The sequence below is a fragment of the Strongylocentrotus purpuratus genome, unplaced genomic scaffold (genome assembly GCF_000002235.5).
Source record: "Strongylocentrotus purpuratus isolate Spur 01 unplaced genomic scaffold, Spur_5.0 spur5_scaffold_2, whole genome shotgun sequence".
In the NCBI taxonomy this organism is placed as follows: domain Eukaryota; kingdom Metazoa; phylum Echinodermata; class Echinoidea; order Camarodonta; family Strongylocentrotidae; genus Strongylocentrotus; species Strongylocentrotus purpuratus.
In genome coordinates, this window is record NW_022145605.1 from 29,845,157 (window position 1) to 29,867,046 (window position 21,890).

Here is a 21,890-nt window from a genome sequence, read left to right on the forward strand (position 1 = left end):
CAGGTCGAATTTTTGTCTTCCTCTTATTATTTATCTATCAGTTACATATTAGGAATCGATTACAGAGCTTTAATATTTCGATTTTACACAAAATTGATAAGAAACATATTTTTGTTTAAATGGTAGGCCTACTGATAATTTGTTAATCACAAAACAAGTAAAAAAATTAAAATTTGGATTAAAAAATTAAAACAATATTAATACAGTTTTATGCCATTTTCTAAAGGATTGACCAAATAATTTTTGTAACCGGGTTTATTATGTTTGTGTATCATATAAATTTGATTCACCTTTTTAAAGTATTGAATAAAATGTTTTACAAAAACACATATTTTGGCACGGAAGTGATATTTAATCTCTTCCCTATATAAAGTAAGTTTCCTCTTCCTCCTTCTCTTTTTTCCTCTTTTCTTCTTATCACCATAATATGTATCTTGAACAACCTTTCAGGACAGAGTTCACATAACTCAGCAAAGAGTGGTCAGGCCCTAAACTAAACACTCGAACATACAGTATTTCATTTCTGAAAAGAACAAAAATTACGTAAATTTGCTTAAATTAGGCAAATTGATAACATCTAAAGAATCACTTCGTTTTAAAATTTAAACAAAGACGCACATTATTATGTATTATTGTCCAAGTGGTACAATAAATCAGTGTATACAATCTTTAGCGCAGTTAGCCGGATGACTGACCAACTTATTTTCGTATTGCTCAGTCACCGGCCGGGACCTTTTTTTTTAATAATTATTTTTTATTTTTTATTTCCATCATTCACAGGTGTTACATCAATAAATATTTGGTAAACATTCAACAAACATTGATAATTATATAATGTAATTGAAGGTAGGTCTACGTGACATACAACTCATATAAACAAATTCAAGATCATTACAGTTAAGTGTATTTTAAGATATTACTTCAAATTAACATATTGAATATATATAAGAAAATAAACACTTTAGCATCTAACACCCATGAATTGGAACATATGTTAAAGACAGACTAAAAACTAACAAACAAACGAACATACGGAAAAAGAAGGGAAAAAAACACACACAAAAACATGAAGAGGACACACCCACCGGTATCGCGATTCCCTGTCTATCGATACCGGTAAGAAAACAAAATCGACTGAAATGGATTCCGTCCAGAAAGAATTTACGTATTCCTTCAAAACCAAGGAATATTTGACAAAGTTAGGTGTTCCAATAACTATACCTCTGAATATCTCAGCTGAAGAATTTGTTGGACGGTTGATCAGTGCACACAATCTTCCCTGTTTCGTCGAAGAAGGTGAGTTGATCGTTGATTTACCCAACAATGTCCAATCCAGTCCCACTAGCTCAAATCTGCGTTAGTAATATAGAACCTAAGTCAAGATTGGTGATTTTCTTGCATAAATTTTGTTTAGAAATTAAATCTTATCTATACAAAAGGCCACCGTGGGAGTTTGTGTGATATTTTTTCATTAAGATAGAGTTCAGGAAATAAACATGTAGGTCTAGGCTACATAGATCTAGATCTAGACCCTATGCATCTGAAAAATACTCCAAAAATAACATTTAGATCTACTAGGGTCTAGATCTAGATCTAGTCTAGTACAAGAAAATTGACACGAAACGGGTAATAAACATAGATCTAGATCTAGACAGTCTAGGTCTAGTCTAGTCTAGGCCTAGGTCTAGATCTAGCTAGGTCTAACGACTTTTAACTCATGATCTTTATTTGGACATTTAATGAATATTTACTTCATTTTGGGCATGTTTTAGTTGGGTATCTCCACGCTGGAGTTACGGGTCAAATTTTGGATAGGTTTCTGAACAAGCGCCCATGCTTTTCAGTCAAAGTTGTTTTCGTCTGTACTAGACTATATTCAGAACCATAATTCATAAAGAAGTAGCGACCAGAAGACCAACAGGACTAGCTTTTCTTCCGTATACTGTTGATGATGATGTTGATGTCTAGATCTAGACCCTAAGGAAAGGAGTAGCCTGGGCTAGACTTCAAGTTATAGAGACGTTTTGAATGTTGAAATTCTGGGCCTATTTTTTCTTCTTTTTTTAGGGTTAATGAGTCTACATAGATCTAAACGTCAAAGACCTAGGGTTAGGGGTTAGAGTTAGGATTAGGTTTAGGGTCACTTATCAAGCTTAAGTCTCGAGATTTAGCTTCATTGGTATTTGGTACCCTACAAACGTTTTGTCCATTTTAGTGGTGGGGTATTCTAAAGTTGTTCCCATACATATAGTAAGTTAGTTGAGCAGATCAATGACCGCACAGGTACAGGTTAGTCACTCAGTGCAATCCATAATAGTCTTGATGGTTTTATTATAAATTAGGATAATAATAATAATAATAATAATAATCATTTAATGTCCACTCCAAATTTTATTAAACCGAAAATGGAAATTCTTTTTGCCCAATTGATCAAAAGTTTTGTTGTGAAGTTGATTGACAAAGAGTAGATCTAGCATATTATGAGCCATGGCATGAGTAATGTTAGATCTGGCTGTACATCTAGCTCTAGATCTACGCTAACTGCATGTGCACACTTTCATTTACATCTGACTTTGGCTTGAAATTTTAATTTGAAACCATGCACTACAGAGACAGAGATTCAAGAAATTGGCAAAAATGAAACGTATACATTTTTAATTTGTTTAAATATTTTTTACTGTAAATGATTAATAAATAGTTTTCTTGTGTTACAGACTGATTAGGAAATGGGTAAGATCTAAAGTTTAGCTTGACATGAATATTGGATACATTCCTCATATTTTAATCAACCTTTCATAATTATAATTTCAGAACTAACACGAGAGCTGGAAAAATTTGTTATCAAGGAAACGGAAGCATTTCACAATAAAAATGGTGAGGAGGCTATCAGAGTGTTGCAGTCCAGTGGTGATGAGGAGATAGGAAACATTGCAGATAGATGGGCAAGGGCGTTCACACAGGTATGTTATCATAATCAGCAAACATTAGTAAAATGACGTCTTAGGAAGATGAATCCAATTAACACAGAAGGCTATGAAACATTCATACCAGGGAATAATTTTCCTGGTATCACATCACAATTTGCTATGCATTTTTGCATGACTGTTATACAAAATATCTTTTGTGTAGCAGTTTTCTTTCATAGAAATGTACAGAATTTCATTTGAAATATTTATCCATCGGCTGAAATTGATAATCAAAAAATTAAGGAAAAATTATTACCTGCATACTGATTTATTAATTGCGTGTAGTGTAAATGAGGTACATGAAGATATTGAGCAGAACTTTCACAATAATGTTACCTCAACTTTGGCATTGCTGCTAAACTCAAGACACCTTTCCCATGAATACATGTGTCATATATTATTCATGCTCGCAGTGTTATGACACCAGTCTATGTGCTGTTTTTTTTATAGAACAAACCTAAAGATGAATCAGTGTTTGGAGAGATGTTCCATACATTTATCCTCATACACTCCCTGCTTTAGAGACGATCTTGAAGTTGAAGTTAGAACACACCTACTCCATGTCTGTAGTGTAGCTAAAAACACAAATATTTAATTTGTTTTTTCTTATAGGAATGTGTAAGCCATGCACCAATCACCACACCTAAAGATGAAGCGGTGTTCGGCGAGATGTTTCATACCCTCATCCACTCTCCTGCTCTTGAGACAATCTTTAAGTTGAAGTTAGAACACACCTACTCAATGGCTGTAGTGTAGTTGAAACAAAAATATTTTATGTGTTTGTATTCTTATAGGAATGTTTAAGCCATGCACCAATCACCACACCTAAAGATGAAGCGGTGTTCGGCGAGATGTTTCATACCCTCATCCACTCTCCTGCTCTTGAGACAATCTTTAAGTTAGAACACACCTACGCTATTCCTGTAGTGTTGTTAAAACACCAATATTTCATGTGTTTGTATTCTTATAGGAATGTGTAAACCATGCACCAAACACCAAACCCAAAGATGAAGCTGTGTTTGGCGAGATGTTTCATACCCTCATACACTCTCCTGCTCTTGAGACAATCTTTAAGTTAGAACACACCTACGCTATTCCTGTAGTGTAGTTAAAACACCAATATTTTATGTGTTTGTATTCTTATAGGAATGTGTAAGCCATGCACCAAACACCAAACCCAAAGATGAAGCGGTGTTCGGCGAGATGTTTCATACCCTCATACACTCTCCTGCTCTAGAGACGATCTTGAAGTTGAAGTTAGAACACACGTACTCAATGGCTGTAGTGTAGTTAAAACACAAATATTTCATGTGTTTGTATTCTTATAGGAATGTGTAAGCCATGCACCAAACACCAAACCCAAAGATGAAGCGGTGTTCGGCGAGATGTTTCATACCCTCATACACTCTCCTGCTCTTGAGACAATCTTTAAGTTAGAACACACCTACGCTATTCCTGTAGTGTTGTTAAAACACCAATATTTCATGTGTTTGTATTCTTATAGGAATGTGTAAGCCATGCACCAAACACCAAACCCAAAGATGAAGCGGTGTTTGGCGAGATGTTTCATACCCTCATACACTCTCCTGCTCTTGAGACAATCTTTAAGTTAGAACACACCTACGCTATTCCTGTAGTGTAGTTAAAACACCAATATTTCATGTGTTTGTATTCTTATAGGAATGTGTAAGCCATGCACCAAACACCAAACCCAAAGATGAAGCTGTGTTTGGCGAGATGTTTCATACCCTCATACACTCTCCTGCTCTAGAGACGATCTTGAAGTTTAAGTTAGAACACACCTACTCGATGTCTGTAGTGTTGTTAAAACACCAATATTTCATGTGATTGTATTCTTATAGGAATGTGTAAGCCATGCACCAAACACCAAACCTAAAGATGAAGCAGTGTTTGGCGAGATGTTTCATACCCTCATACACTCTCCTGCTCTTGAGACAATCTTTAAGTTAGAACTCACCTACGCTATTCCTGTAGTGTTGTTAAAACACCAATATTTCATGTGTTTGTATTCTTATAGGAATGTGTAAGCCATGCACCAAACACCAAACCTAAAGATGAAGCAGTGTTTGGCGAGATGTTTCATACCCTCATACACTCTCCTGCTCTTGAGACAATCTTTAAGTTAGAACTCACCTACGCTATTCCTGTAGTGTTGTTAAAACACCAATATTTCATGTGTTTGTATTCTTATAGGAATGTGTAAGCCATGCACCAAACACCAAACCCAAAGATGAAGCGGTGTTTGGCGAGATGTTTCATACCCTCATACACTCTCCTGCTCTTGAGACAATCTTTAAGTTAGAACACACTTACTCCATGGCAGTAGAAGACATAGTGAAGCAGAGAGATGCTGCTCTACGTAAGCTACAAGACAAGTATGTATACCAGCTAAATTCTACAAGATTTGGTGAATTTTCTGCTCATGATGTGAAAAGGGATAATCACAATTTAATCACATCTAAATAATAATAATAATAATATTTAATTTTTATATAGCGCTTAATACAAATGTCTCTAAGCGCTTTACAAATATATACTATTACCCTGGTCATTGGATTCAGTGCTTGCCCGCACACACTGTGTGCACAATCTCCACTCCCTGGGGAGCATTCCAGCCGGGCATTACTTGACGCTCACATTATTATTAATATTATTATCATTGAAATGTTGCAAAACACACTGGAAATGCATACAATGTCTTTTTGCCACTATTTAGAATGGAGAAGAAATATTCCTGCTAAGTTTAACAAAAACTATAAACTGAAGCTGAAGATATGTTTTCACTAGAAACAGGCTTTTGTTTTTATACATTTATCCTTTTATGCACACCACTAATATCAGCCATGGGCATCAAGAGATAAATACAAGATTTCCATGTTAGTCCTAATACTGATCAAATTCTTCTATCTTATTGCAGACAAGCAAAGGAGATGGAGAGAGCTGTCAAGAATCTAGATATCACCCATGATGATCTACACGTCAACCGTCTTGCAGCCATCCACTTTGAAAACACTCAAGTAAGTAGTCGTTGAAAATTGATTTTTATTCAATAATTTGTTTGCAGTAATTCAATTCAGGTTATATGTGAAATATAAAATTGCACTTTTGTTATTTTAAGATTATTTTAAGATCTTAATAATTGTGAGTCTTTTATGCACCATTTATTAAAAGGACCAGTACATTTATACATTTGTATTAATAGAAGAGTAAGGTTGCTATTTGGGGTTCATTTTTGTGTTGATTATTTGTTTGATGTGATGTGTCTTTTAGGAAGAGGAGGCTAGATGTGGCAATGAATGATTTGATGTGTGTCTTTGTTCAGAATTTTTGTCTTTTAGCGAGGGTAGGTAAGATTGGACACATAGTATTTTGGTGTCAATGTATGTTTGTTCAATTTGTGTGATTGTACGTTAGAGAGAGGAGTCGAGATGGGACAACGAGTTGCGCAACCTTCAAGATTCTCAGCGTGAGGAGTTTCATGAGTGGATCAAGAACTTACATGAGGACATGGGGAACGGTGTAGAAGGACCTGTAAGGTAAGAGCCCATGACATTCCTTATACATTACTAACCCTGGGTAACTAAAGACAGTCAAATGTAAATGTACAATACAATACAATAAAGTCATTTCTATAGTGCTCTTACAAACCAACTGTTGTTTCACAGCGCTTTACATAAAAATTATCAAAGAATCTGGTATTGATCATGGTCAAAGAGGAGAGTTTTGAGACATTTTCAGGAAAACATCCGAAATGTAGATAAAAAGCCCCTAAACGACTGCTGAAAAATTTCATTAGGGGGGTGTGGATAATCATAAAACGGTTCTGTGCCACATCCAAATATTAGTAGGTTACCTGTGTGATGGTTTCAGTGTGCAAACACCTTCCTCAGGCTTGTACTAGCAAACTGAAGCTAGTTGCCAATTTTCTAGTAGCCAAAGGATGCCATTTTGGCAATCAGCGGTTCATGAATGTCAGAGAACTGGTATGCCCCCTTGTTCCTAATAGGTTAATTGTCTTAGTTCCCAACATGGAAAATACTTAGATTTGTACTGCTAAGACAATGGATTTCATCTGCACAGTCAATATTGATGTAGTTTTCTTTTCTTTTGGCGCAAATTTCAGAAGAAAAAGGCATCTTACAAACCATTGTTCTAAATGCTATTCATTTGAACAGAAAAGAAAAAGAAATTCTGGACATGCAGTGATAGGTTCTCTAATTCATTGACGTTAGATTTTGACCCCCAAAGTTGTTTTACTAAAAGCGTGGTATTGTTGCATGTTCTCTGTACAGTCGTAGGATCAGAGCATTGTCAGAGTCGATGCCGGTGGAACCTGAAGAAAACGTTCCTGATCAACCCAAGATGGAGGAGAGCTACACCATTCATTTAGGTAAGATATTAAAACCCTTAAAGCCCCACTGCACTACTTATAGCTTCTTGCGCCCTCTGTATAGCAAACAATGCCTAATCGGTGACCGTTGGTCCCCCATGATCCCATTTTTCTTATGTTAATTGAGAGCTGATTTGATGAGATAACCACCTGCCGGTGACCACGCAGGGATGTCTTATCCCTCCTGGCCAAACTATTGCAGCCTTGCTTTAAGATTGTAGGATTATCTACACATTAGTGTATATTTTGCTTGTAAATTCCAACAACCCTACACAGTATCAGAGTTCTTATACCTGTTCTATTTGATGGCATCTGTAGAACAATGTTGATACACTTCCTTTCACATACATTTTCCTGGAAAATTGATAGCTCCTGCATTCAAGCCTTTCTATCCATTTATTTTGTTTTCAGGTGCCCAAATGAAGACCATGCACAACCTGCGACTGATGAGTATAGATGTCTTGGATCTGGGTAGGCATAAACCTAACAGAGAAGGGTAAGACATGGATTTTTGTTATTAGATGTTTATGTTTTTTTTTTTAAACTGTTTCATACATCAATTCTTCATCAAGCCTGTCATGCCAAATGAAAATTTAAAAAAAGAAAAAAAAAGAATAATTGTAATGCCTTTTAGGAATACTCCTTTTATTCCTTCTCATCTACTGTACCAGTTGATCAATTTTGAAATGTTTCAAAGTACCCCCTCCTCCCCCCCCCCCCCTCCTGCAAAAAAGATAAATATTTCAGTATTTACTCTGAATCCCCCCCCCCCCCCCTGTCTTTTCCTCTTATGCTTCCTATGTATGTATCTTTTTCTTTATTTTCCCCCTCTCTGCCGCTGTACCCCTCCCTCATCCTCTGCTAGCACCATATAGAATTGTTTTACTTTTGTTATTTGTTTGACATTTTTTGATATTTGTACTTAATTGTCCCAATGTGTAAAATGTTGAAATTCATAACAACTTGTAATGAACTTTCTTTGCATGTGTTATCCCTGTTTATGTAATCATATTCAAATAGATTCAAATCCTGCACTGAGAAAAGAAAACAACTGTTTGAACAGCTCTAAACTACTGTGTTTGTTGTGCTTTTACAGGGGAATTTTAATACCTCAACCCCAGCGACTGCAGACTGCTCTTTCACTTTATTCAACCAATCTGTCAGGGGTGGTGCTCATGGTGGATGATAGGGTCAGCTCTTATACCGGTATTAAAAGAGGTATGTTAAATATATTTATACATTTATATTTCAGACAGTTCTTTTACTCTACTCAACCAGTTTATCTGGGCCCCATTTAACAAAACTTGTCATCAGCGACAAATGACAGTTTTTGTTATAAGCTACTGAAATCCTTGCTTCTTTGTCATTTGTCATTGAAAAAAAACTATGTGAAATGCCCCCCTGGTGTAGTTCTGATCGTAGATGATTTAATCAGCTCGTATGCTGGTATTAAAAGGGTGATATAAATGGATAGATACTGTAAGATAGAAACATGTTGATTGATATACAGGGTATATATGTATACTGAAAGATAAGATGAAGTTCTACGACGGGGGTGATTATGTTTTAGTTTTAGTTCTCTATTTTGTCTCTTGTCAATTTTAGGTAAAATTTAAGTCAATAGATATATATCTACAGATGTATTGAGAAAGACGAAACCAGAAATACAGAGAAATATAGATATAGACAGATAGATAGATCGACAGATAGATAACTGTATAAATATTTTCAGCCACACCATTTAGCTTCCGTAATGCTATAGAAGCATTCAGATTTATTATTACTCTCCTTAAGCTGAATATGACACAGATGATATACATTGTTCTGTTCTTCAGTACGATATACATTTCTATATATTTGTGTTTGTAGATTTTGCCACAGTGTGTCAGCAGTCGACAGACTTCCATTTCCCGGACCTAGAGACCCAGCTCAGAGTGATCCATCAGGGCGCCCTCAGGGTCAACGCAAGGCGCAAGGACAAAAAGAAATTAAGTGGCGGAGGTAAGTACTCTCTCTTCTACATGTACCTTGGATGTTTCAATGTATTGATTGTTTCTTTTAACCTGTTTAGTACTATGTCTGAGATAACTTTGGCTGGGGTCTACAGATGATGCCATTTACATGTATACCAAAATCCAATTGAGAAGGCGTGATCGCTCAGTGGTTGAGCAGTGTCTCGTACCTGGGAGGTCAAGGGTTTGAAACCAAGTCGATGCGCTATTGCCCTTTGGTAAGGCATCAATTCTCATTACCAAAACCCTCGAAGAGGAATAAAGCCGTTGGTCCCCTGGTTGTTTACTTAAAAGCACACGCTGCTTTCTCTGATAGCAGTCAGGTAAACAAACAGACCAACCAACATACTAAGCATAAAATAATAATAACAAGAATCCAATTGTATTCAATGAGTTTGGTGATTGCTGAGAAAGAACATGGACACTTTAAAGATGAAGTTGAGTTCTGGTCATGCGATTGCATTGTGAAAGAAACGGTGTGGAATCGACCAGAAAAGGTTGATCATCTAGCATATTAGAATTTGTTTGTATTGCAACTTTGCAAGGTTCTGGAATCATCAAAATGATAAGAAATTTGGCCAAGTCTTGGTAAAGTTACAAACACTGTACACAGAAATTTGTATATGGGACTACACGAACACGTGGCGTAAAAATCCCACCCCCGAGTTTTACGATGTTACATGCCATATTTAGAGTATGAAGGCATTTGAAGAGCAATGCTTTTCAGGGAACATGTCTTATCTGATGTTCTTCCACACTTGCATAATAAGAATGATAACGCTCCCAAATTATTTTTCACCTCTTCCCAGAACTCAACCTTCTCTTTAAACTAAAGTAATCATACCCTAACCAAGTTTGGGGATTTTTTTTTAAAGTAAGTGAAAAATTGAGACGTCCTGATTTATGTTTCTTGAGAATGTGACATACATGTATTAGAGCTTACAATCTAAAAGTATTCAACAAAGTCCCTTATTTGACCAGTCCACCTTTCATTCTGGAGTTACAAAACACATCAAATTTACAAAGGATTGAATAATTGTGTCCTTCAGTGAAGCACTGTACAAACATTGATTTGAGAGATGTTGGTTTATTATGATTGTGTTCACAGACAGCAGTTCAAGCAGTGGGTCTGAGAGTAGCAGACCAACATCATTACACGAAGATGGTGAACTCACCACAAACCTCAGAACAGGTGAGAAATGATGTATGACTTTAAAAATAGATGTTTGAACAGATTGATGAATATGGCACACAGTGGAAAAAATTGTATAAGTTGATTATATATAGATCTTACCCATTTTTCTGTTGCCTTAATTACTACCTTTTCTGAGAAGTTTTGGTCATAATGCTCCCCTTCTTGTAACTTCAGGGGGGTGTTTCACAAAGATCCTAAGTAGAACTTAACTCTAAGTTGGACTTAAAAATTATGGACAGCCATTAGCATCTTTGAAAATATTTGGTAAAAATATTTTTGAAAGGCATAAAATGTTTATTCAAATCATTCATATTTTCTATCATTAAGGAGATTTCATATTCTTGTTGTGGAATTTATGAAATGTCTAAAATACTTGAATTTCTGCTTTTGAGTATATTTCATTTTAAGGCTCCAATGGCTGTCCATAATTTTTAAGTCAAACTTAGTGTTAAGTTCTACTTAGGATCTTTGTAAAACACCCCCCAGGAATCAGATCTTTTCTTTTATATGTTCGACAGTTCTAGAATAGCCATAGTGTGCATTGAGCAGATATTTGATGAGATTATTGCGTAAATGGAGAGACGGAGTGGTGCCATGGTCCAGTGGATACCTTGCAGTACATGGTTCATGGGTTGAGTCCTGCTGCGGCACTAATATCCTTCGACAAGATAATAATAATAATAATAGCCTAATAGTCCACTCCAAATTTTATTAAACCGAAACGGAAATTCTTTTTGCCCAATTGATCGTGAGCCCCGCAGCCACTGAGCAGCGCCAGATCGACGTTGCTCTATCCCTTATTGTTGAATGCCAAACAAGGTAGCAACAACTCCCATCTTTTGTTGATGTTGTTGTTGTCATGATAATAAGCAACTGGTATCACACAAATGTTACATTTAGCAGAAGGATCTGAAGAAATTGTAAGGTTTAAATAGAGATGGAATAATGCTCTTACGCATATTTCAACTTAAATAGCTCTGTCTCATTACAAATGTAAAACAGTAATATCAATGAGTAATGTCAGAATAAAGAGAATGTTATTTCCTCTCTTCTTACAGGTGATTTCTACGTTACAAGGCATTCCAATCTTGCCGAGTGTCACATCATCTTTCATCTGGTGTCAGACGACAGCTTACGATCCAGCGACATCAACTCCCGACACCGCTGTATCCTCGCGCTGCGGAACATCTTGAAGTACGCCGTTCAGTTTGATATCCTCTCCATCACGCTTCCATTGTTCCTCATGTATGAGATGTATGAGGTGGGTTTACGTACATCTGAGATCTTTGTTGGGCCCAAATATGAATTGTGACGAGGCTTACATAGCTATCAGCTATTACAAAAAATTCAAAATTACTACAAATTTCAGACCTTTTGTACAAATTAACAAATGCACCTTCAAGAATTACAAATATGGGTGCAAATATAGGATGCATGCATTGAATAGTGGACACAGTTGCGCAATCGCATACTTGTTTGGTTGCGGTTTTATAATCGTACCACACATGATTGCCATTTTACCCTCATTACTATTTGAAAATTTCAGATGTTGGCAGCTATGAGCTAATTTTGTAGAAGTTGTGAATGAATGAAATACGTTTCATGCTTGGGGTGGTAAATATTCTTTAAACTGTAAAATGAAGTCTCGAAGATTGTAATATTTTCCTTTTTTACAAGTTTATAGTCAAATGTAAGCATGCTAACACACAAGGTACAGCTTTGACCTTTTTGTTGACAGTCAGTTGTTCTAAATGAGCCACAATGCACACAAGTATATGATAATACATGTATGTATTTCATTAATCTGCATGTTACATGACACTAGCATATAATGAGTGACATAGAAAAAAAGCAATCAAGGTTTTGCTCAAATTAACCACAAGAGAAGGTGAAAACTGCACTGGCATACAAAATTTTCCAATATTTTCTAGCCACCTAGGTTTATTTTACTGCCTTTCTCTAGCTAGTACACGAAATATAAAAGTCTAGTGGAGAAAGCGATATTGAGCTAAGAATTTATTTTCGTACTGTGCATAGACTTTGTATCCTGTTCCCACTCATTTTAACTTGCTCTTGCCTGACAACTCATGTTTGTGTGTTTGGCTATCTGTTTAATACAGGAAATGACAATACCTTGGTGTATCAAGCGAGCTGAACTAGTCTTCAAGTGTGTTAAAGGTTTCATGATGGAGATGGCTACATGGGGAGGGAACGAATCGAGAACCATTCAGTTTGTTGTACCAAAGGTAAGTACTGCAACGACTCATGTAGCAATCATTTCCACTTTTATGATGGGGGGGGGGGGGGGGGGGGGGGGGGTGGGTCCAGCTGTCCCTTTGTTCCTTTGGATTTAATGAAAAAATATGCCTCCAAAAGCATTGACCATGATAAAGAATGGGTCTTAATCATTTTTTCCAACATAAGTTTTAAAAGATTTACGAAATGTTGCTCGTAATCTTCTTGAGCTTACTGTTTGAAATCAAAACAACATGTGTATTTTTGTGGGATATTATTAAACTACATGTATTATCATCAGTCTTCAATTTTGGATATTATTTATGGATTAATGAACAGCAACAAACCTGTCATGACATCCAAAGGGTTATCTTTAAACATATTTCAACAATTTATTATAAAGAACTAAGACGTTGATACCAGGGATGACCTGAACACCTGTAAATCTTCTTTTTTTTTACCTTTACTTTTCACAGACCTGTATGAATGAATAAATGGTTTATTTGTTGATGTTTTTTGTTGTATTCTCCAGGGTATATCAGATGATCTGTTCTCTCAGCTGAGCTCCATGCTACCTCAGATCTTCAGAATGTCAAGGACAGTGGATCTAACACATACCACTACCCCCAAGAGAAAGTGATTTGTAAACCCACCTTGAACTCTCTCTCATCAAATGTTCTCCATGAGTATGATTCTGAATCTCTAGAATGACTTGGAATGATCTTTAAAGAATGTCTTGAACAGTGGATACATGAACAGATGTACAACAACCGCCATGATGAAGTGATGGACAAACCCTGCTTGAAACATCTTGTCTAAACCTTGCCTGGTATATCATCTGTTGTGGAGCCAGCAATGTGTCAAGTTTTATCATTATACATAGAGGTAACGTCTTTCTGGCTCCAAACAGATGCTGTGTATGCATGAACAGTATGTATATCTAAATTTACCTTGAATGATATTTATAATGTCAAAAACAATGGATCTATTAAACGAACACATGCCACTGCAGAGCAGAGAAAGTGATGGACAAACCTAGCTTTAAATCTCTCCTGGAATCCTTGTTTTTCTAGAACAACTTTGAATGGTCTTTAGAATGTCGAGAACAGTGAACCTAACCCATTCAACCACAAGAGAGAGTGCTGGACAAAAGAGCTTGAAATCTTTCATCAAATCTTTGTCTGGTATCTATATCTCTATTAAAGATGAACTGTAATATACACCTGACAGTGGTTCTCCAATTTTTTATCCTCCAAACCCCTGATAATGATCAAGTTGGTTACAGTAAGAACAAAATGAATGGCTTTTGTGTAAACTTTACTCAAAATGTTTGATGATGTTAACTATATTAATATTTATATATCATTCCCAATTCGATGTACTATAGTTCATCTGGTAGAGGTACATGTACAGTGTTGCAGGGCCCATCTCTCTGATTTATGCTCAGGAGCCCAATTTGGGAATGTTATCTGGTTATATAGTCATCATTTCTGGTAATTTTGGAACAGCCCTTTACCTTTACCCTTTATGAATGTTGTTACACTATGTCATGAAATGAAATCATACCAAAGTAAGAGTAGGAAACTAAAATATTGTGAAGAAGGCTCGAAGGAATTACATTAATCATGTGAAAATGCTCTGCATTCCAGAAAGTTTGTTGTACATGTATCTTTACCCCTTTTTTTCTGAACACAATTTGTCTTATGAAAACAAATTATTGTGATTCCAATTCATATTTTCTATCTATTTAGTTAAAATTCTAGAATTCCATTTAGACATGACGTAATGTAAAACAGTACATGGATATAGGGGATAACTACTGTATCACCAATTCCTTGTTTATAGGGGATACCACGAGTATAGACAATCAGGTTTAATGTTAAAGCTTATAATTGAGCCTACAACAAATGATTTAAACTGCTTTTAAAGTTTCTATTTTTATTCTTTAAAGTTGGATTATGCATTTATTCATGTGACATGATCAGATCAGAAGATGCTACTAATTTTTTTCTCTTAATTTTTAAATTCTTGCCAATATTTTATTAATTGTATGTAGCAATAGAACAATGTACTTGTGTGTTGTCTTGTTTTCATGTACAGCTGAAATTGTTTTTTTTAAATCAAACTCAGACTAGTGTTATGCACAATCATTATTTTGATACTGTGGTTTTCAAAACACAAACAATTCATTCTCCTGTCATTAATACTTTTTAAAAATAATTATTTAAATAGGAAAACGCATAGAAAATGAGTAAGATCCTCTTGGATATAGACACTTTAAACAAAATATTCCTTGTTCTTTGAGATCCATTCGATAAAAATTCTCCAAGGAATTGCAAAATAAAATAAAGAAACCTATCATCTGTGTAGAGCCAGAAGGGCGTTATTCAATATATGTTAAAAGTATCATAATGCCCTTTTGGCTCTAAGCAGATGTGGTGTTAATGTAGATCATGACCAAGGGGTGTAAAAGTAAACTTTTACCTCTATTCACCTTTTTTATTTAAACAAATCATGGCTTTCTTGCTTTCTATCAACAAATATCACAAATAAATCAAACAGAAAGTAATTGGGGCTTACCAAAACTAGTCTCTTAAAACTAGCCTAAGTGTGTGAATTACAATGTCATTTTGATTTAAATGTATATAAATGTAAACAGCAAAATATGTTATCAATGATTACAAATGTAAATATACTGTAGAATACTATAATGTATTGTCATGAATGATAGAGATATATTGTAATGGTCAAAATGTTGTACATGTAAGTATCCAGATGTACTACACAAAAGTGATATACCAAACCAGATATTAAAAATAAATTAAATACAAATTTAATGCTAGTGCTTTGAGCCTTATTTTCTTCTTTTGTTTTATCTCCCCATACAATTTCTGTTCCATTTCCAAATTTAGAAACAAATGTTTAGTTCTCACAATTGTGTAGATTTTAAAAAAGTACCCATTTGAAATTGGGGTGAAATCATACTTTCTTTCAATTTTACTCTCTACTCTTTTCTCCTCATTTTTAATATCATCACTTTTATACCCCCCCCCCCTCTTTTTCTCTCTCTCTCTCACCCTCCCAATATCAGATCACTCATCAAGCTTTGCTCACTTGCTCTCTCTGTCTTTTGCTCCCTCTCTCTCTCTCTCTCTCTCTCTCTCTCTTTTGCTGTCTCTCTCTCTCTCTCTCTCTCTCTCTTTATCTCGCTCTCTGTCTCTCTCTCTTTATCTCGCTCTCTGTCTCTCTCTCTACGCATTCATAAACTGTTTTCACCTGTCTTTTTTCGGGTCTCTACTCACAAAAGAAAACCTCTCTTGATTTTCTCTACCTTTCTCCCTGCAATATCAAGTAGTCCTCCATAGAAAATAAAATTGAAAGATTATTTTTCTCTCACTCTTTTTTATTTTCTATCCCATCTCAAATCCAACAGTCGTTTTCAGGACTACCCACATGGTGAAACCGTAAACTTGTTATTCTATCTATAATCATCACACAGTCAAAAAATGTAAAAGAACTTTGAAAAATTTCATATCTTAGACCAGAAGGTTCTTTTTTATTATAAATATTGGAGCACAAAATTGCCGACAATAGCACAGCTATGTAACATGTTTCCGTTTCTAACGATAGAATCTACCATATAGAGTTATACATATATCATGACAGACCGACTTTCTCTCTTAGAATAGAATACATAAATACACCAAAGATACAATATGGCAACATTTAGAAGGATTTCTATTCTTTGTACAGCGTCAAGGCACATAAAAATCATTATGAACATTCACTTTCACTTTTAGTACTACACCGTGATACAATATGATACACTATAATTATATAACTGGGTAACTATTGAGATCTCAAAAGATTGAAAAAACCGAGGAAATCATCTGCTTTTGAATGAGCAAGAATAACTTTGTTTTGACATGTACAATATCACATATGTAATAGAGGCAAGACATTTTGTATTATGTTACAGAAATACATGGTACATTACAGTGTTGTAACATACAAGTGCTTGTAGCAATGTACATTTCACTACTTATCAGTGGAATGTAATTAGTACATGTGTCCATTGAAAATATGGTTCTTAGAGCATGAAAATACTTTTTATACACAATTGGCATGTCACATGAATTAAATAGATGTACTGTGAAGATATAGATTCATTTGTGATTCTAAAATCTATGCAATTGTGGATCGAGAATACCTATTGAATAAGAAATACATCAGTGCTTTTCTTCTTTACATCAAACTTTACTTTCTCATATCCATTGGGCACCATGTAGTGATCAATATCTCTTTTTATCTTTCCAAAATGGCCTAAATGAAAATTGAGCAAATAGTCTTAGAAATTCAAATACTGAGACAATTTCCTCCATGACCATCAAGTCTACTTCTTTCCAAATTTTGACCATCAATTCTACTTCTTTCCAAATTTCATTAAAAAAAATAAACAAATTGTATCTCCAGTATAAACCCTAGTAAAAATAATCATGTTATGGAAATAAAATGTCTATATCTGTTAAAAGATAATTGTAAAGAAAGATCCTGCTTTCTAATAAGATAAAACTTCAAATCTGTTTGGCGCTACTTCCAATTAAAGTGAACCGCCTGCATGAACAGTGAGAAGAAATATCTACCTCCATCTACTGTGCATCTTTCATGAGTGATTCTTTCATTTTGATGGAAAAGAATCATCTCTATAAAACAAAGTGAACATATAATCATACTAGTGTTTATATGTCAAATTACTACTTCACTTGTCTACATTCAATAACCCTAAAATCACCAAGACATGTTTTAGAAGTGTCGTGGTCTAGTGGATGCCTCCTCGGACTGAGGATCACATGGCTTGACCTGCCGCAGCACTAATGTCCTCTGGCAAGACATTAATCTACGTTTGCTGCTCTTCACCCAGGTGTTGAATTGGCACCGGTAGGAAGGAAATCCTGCAATGCTGTGAGCACTGAAATCGGTAGCCTAGTAGAGCCGGGGTAATTTTGGAGCCCCTTGAGCTCCTTGCCTGATGAGTATATACGTGCACAATATCAAAAATATCCAATATGATCATGCTATCATTATTATAATGTTATTGTCTACTTTCTTAGATACCTCTGTTCATTTTATACATCTAAGAAGAATATGGTGCTTTGGCAATTAATGCACTTTATGACCTCATATAGATTTGACCTTACATATCTATTTACAGTATTTACATTTCATAGAAATACAAATTATTAATAAAAAAATCAACCAACTAAATTACACCAGACTAAGGGTCCGTAATTCATTTTTGTAACATTATGTAATTTCAACTGTAATTGCACATTTCACAAAATCTCTGAAACTTTCTCAATTACTAAACTATCCAAGGCATTCTACTTTTTCTACATGACTCTTCTACTTATTTTGGTTTTACAAGGGCACAAAACTTTACCAAAAAAGAAAAAAGAAAGAAAAGAGAAACAAGAAATTTAAAAACAAAAACAAAATGTTTGCTGGGATACCAGAGCCTGTAGATGGACATGTTCTGTTTGAAAAAAAGTACTACATGAATGGTTTCAATCCTCTTGCACATCCTTTTGTTCTGTTCTTGTTAAGTCCCTTTACGAAAAACAAGAACATAAGATGTGATTATCTATCTCTATAGTTTTATCTTATGGAATGAAAGCTAGAAATGTAACATGAAGACACAAAGGTAGCATACTACTACTACCAATACTACAAATACTTTGTTTTGTAAATACCGTAGAACATATTGAGCCCTTGAACTTCATTAGTGTGTTTGTGTGTGTGGAGGGGGGGGGGGGGTATTCTAATTTTGTTTCAATTATAATTAATAAAAAAGTGATTAAAAAGAAGGACAAAACTCTTTCATTAACTATGAACATTTATTAATGAAAGAAAATTTATCTCTATATATCAATTCTACATCTACACTCTTTGTATAAGTCTACTACATGTTACATATTTTCTTTTAGCCATATCTTTTTCCTATGAAGCTTTTAAATCTCTCTAAATGTATATGAATATTCCAATCTATGATTCATGCATCTACTGCTACTCGATCTGGCTAAAAATTAGATCTCAATTCACTCTCAAATAAGACCAACTGCCAACCAACAAGTAATAAACCAAAGTAGATTCATCCTTCGTAACATTTTACAATTTGGAAGCCTTTAGTTCATCATTAAAAAATGTACATTTTCAGCACGACTATTCTTTTCCCCCATACCATGTCACCCTTTCTATGTCACTTGGTCTACAAACGCTTATTATAAATGAACTTTCGTTGATTCCTATTTGTTGATTCCTATTGATTCTTCTCTAGCTCTCTCATTTTCAAAATGAATAGATAATACACAGTTAATTATACATGTAACACCAAAATTATTCATACCCCTTGTAAATTTGATGTTTTTTGTGATTTTCTTAACTCCAGAATAAGAGGTGGACTGGTTGAATTTGGGCTTTTGTTGAATACTTTTAGATGTAAGCTTTAAAGCCCCACTGCACTTCTTATTACGTGCCTAATCAGTGACCAATGGTCCTCCATGGTCCCCTTTTTTCTGGTGTTAATTGAGAGCTGATTTGATGAGATAACCACCTGTCAGTGACAATGCAGGGAGGTCTAATCCCTCCTGGCTAAACTAGTGAAGATAAGTTTTAATATGATACATTCTCAAGGAATATAAATTGGGACAAATAAAAGTTTACATATACTTAAAAAAGTACAAAATTTGGCCAAGGGTATGAATAATTTAGTTGATAATACCTTCTACCTGGACATCCCAATCAGTTATACCGGGAGGAGAGCCCAAACAGTTCTAGTGATTCTGCTCACTTTTCTCCTCCCAGGCTCAGGTGATGCCAAATACATGTATATATATATATATATATATATAATATATGTACTTTAATGTTGGGGAAAATCACTATGTTCTTCATGTCTCTATTTCAGAAAGACAATAAATAAATAAAACTATGCAATTAACAATAAATTGTCACATATTGTAATGTATTATATGTTTTTTTTATAGAATTTGGTGACACACCTATGGTTCTGTCATGTAGGCCTACCAATAGAAATCAAAGATCTGTTTCCTAATAGATGCATAAATAAATTCAATTCCAATTCTAGTCAGTATGAAATGCAGACAGGCTAACCATGTTCATATACAATCAATTGTAAAAAATTTATGTTAAAAGTCTCATCCACCGATAGAAATCAAGGATCTGTTTCCTAACACATGCATAAATAAATTGGATTCCTATTCCAGTCAGTATGGAATGCAGACAGACTAACCATGCTCATGTACAATCAATTGTAAAGTTCTATGTTAAAAGTCTCATCCACCGATAAAAATCAAATGTCTGTTTCCTAACAGATGCATAAATAAATTGGATTCCAATTCCAGTAAGTATAGAGCATGGACAGCTAGGTAAAACATGACCATGTACAATCAATTGTCAAGTTCTATGTAAAAAAAAAATCCAATCCATCAAGTTCGAGTTCAAGTTCATCTATTCAATAAAGCAACCACTTTCTATCCAATTCAATCCAGTCCAAATGTACTTCATAAACAGGTGCATAGTGTCTTTTCATTCCAGCTGTTACGATGCATTATTCAGAACAAATTCTTCATAAAATGGCAACTGTATCTCAATTATTAAACCAACACTATAGCTTCAATATTGAAGATGATGAGGAAATAATTTGAAAGTTCCCATTTGTGGATGAAATCAAATTTTGTTTGATTTTTTTAAAGGATATACATGTAAACTTTGTTATTAAAACTGAAATACAGGTATAGCCACACTAAAAATGAGGTAAAATAGGAATACTGCATTTAAAATCCTACATGCACGGTGTAGGCAAAATAATAAATTAAGATACATAGTTACCCCTTTTCCCTATAATACTGGCAGAGTAAAAGGAAAATTAACATCAATTTGAAAAATTTTATCTCAGTGAAATTTAAAGTGTTAATTTAAAAAAAAAATATATAAGAAATGAAAGTGTAAGATAAAAAAATGATGATTAGATATAAATCTCAATAGTAAATGAGCTTGTAAACAAAACATCTACATTATCATTTAAAAAAATTAGGGTATTCCCCCCCCCCCCAAAAAAAAAAAAAAAAAATTAAAACAATGTAAATCAATGAGTACGAGGGTATCTACAGTATTAAACACAAAAATACTGCTTAAAAATCGAGCTATTGACTGTAAACTCATTCATTGCACTAGCTCCCTTCTATGCCAGATTCGATGACTGCATTTCACTGTATTATACTCATAAAATCTCTTCTGATTCGTAGTCCAGTCATAGCATTTGGATAAAAGATATTATTGAAACAAAAGAGTCGAGGAGAATTATCAGATTTTTAATCCTCAGACATTAGGTATTTTAAGGCTATAGCTTCTACATACTGGTCGCCACCATTAGACCTTTAGAAAACAAATATCCTAGTATAAGTACAATAAGATTTGAGGTTCTAGGGTGATTCAAGATCCTAGTCTAGTTACTGTATATCTGAACCTTGGAATACTAAGTTCTAGGTATAAGTTCTAGGTTCCAAATAATCAGTCAAGACTACAATAGGCCTGTTGTTCATATAGGATTTTAGTATGCATTTTGATGCTTCTACAACCTCATGTGATAACACATTGGTCAAATGGAATGTAGTATTTCAAAGGATTGTTTACTTCTATAGTGTGTAAAGTAGGCCTATTCTTATGCAAGTAATTTTCACTTTTTCTCTACCTTCTCCTCCTTCATCAAGTTCCAATCCTTATCCTATGACATGCATATACATATAGCCATGTATTTTCATGTAGCTGATGAATTTAGGGTTAGATATATGTAGCTTTGGAAAAACATGTTCAATTAAGAACTATGATAGATTGATATCAAATTCTAGTTCTAAAAGTAGATGTATATCTATTTTCTAATTCAAATAGTCCTACAGGAAGAGTTCTTCATTCAGAACAGAATGATGTACATTTACTATTACTTAACATCTACTAAAGATACATGTACGTATGTATCTAGCGGAAAAGATCTC

General features: G+C 34.6%; 1 protein-coding gene across 1 annotated transcript; it reads left to right on the top strand.

The window, feature by feature from the left end:
* The first annotated feature begins 1,118 nt into the window (after positions 1-1,118).
* LOC585368 (protein C12orf4 homolog) lies at positions 1,119-14,398 on the top strand. Its single transcript, XM_030991202.1, has 15 exons — positions 1,119-1,296; positions 2,812-2,960; positions 3,937-4,068; positions 4,647-4,781; positions 5,181-5,362; positions 5,905-6,004; positions 6,402-6,523; positions 7,280-7,377; positions 7,789-7,873; positions 8,474-8,595; positions 9,247-9,378; positions 10,498-10,581; positions 11,643-11,845; positions 12,705-12,830; positions 13,352-14,398. The coding sequence occupies exons 1-15, from the start codon at positions 1,140-1,142 to the stop codon at positions 13,457-13,459; spliced, it is 1,935 nt and encodes a 644-aa protein (XP_030847062.1). The 5' UTR covers positions 1,119-1,139; the 3' UTR covers positions 13,460-14,398.
* Positions 14,399-21,890: the final 7,492 nt, after the last annotated feature.

What these genes read in the sequence shown, in the direction of transcription:
- LOC585368 (XM_030991202.1), top strand. Translation starts at nt 1,140, where the DNA reads ATGGATTCCGTCCAGAAAGAATTTACGTATTCCTTCAAAACCAAGGAA. An exon ending in TCCACTTTGAAAACACTCAA is followed by an intron (nt 6,005 to 6,401) that starts GTAAGTAGTCGT and finishes ATTGTACGTTAG; the next exon opens with AGAGAGGAGTCGAGATGGGA. An exon ending in AAAGAAATTAAGTGGCGGAG is followed by an intron (nt 9,379 to 10,497) that starts GTAAGTACTCTC and finishes TTGTGTTCACAG; the next exon opens with ACAGCAGTTCAAGCAGTGGG.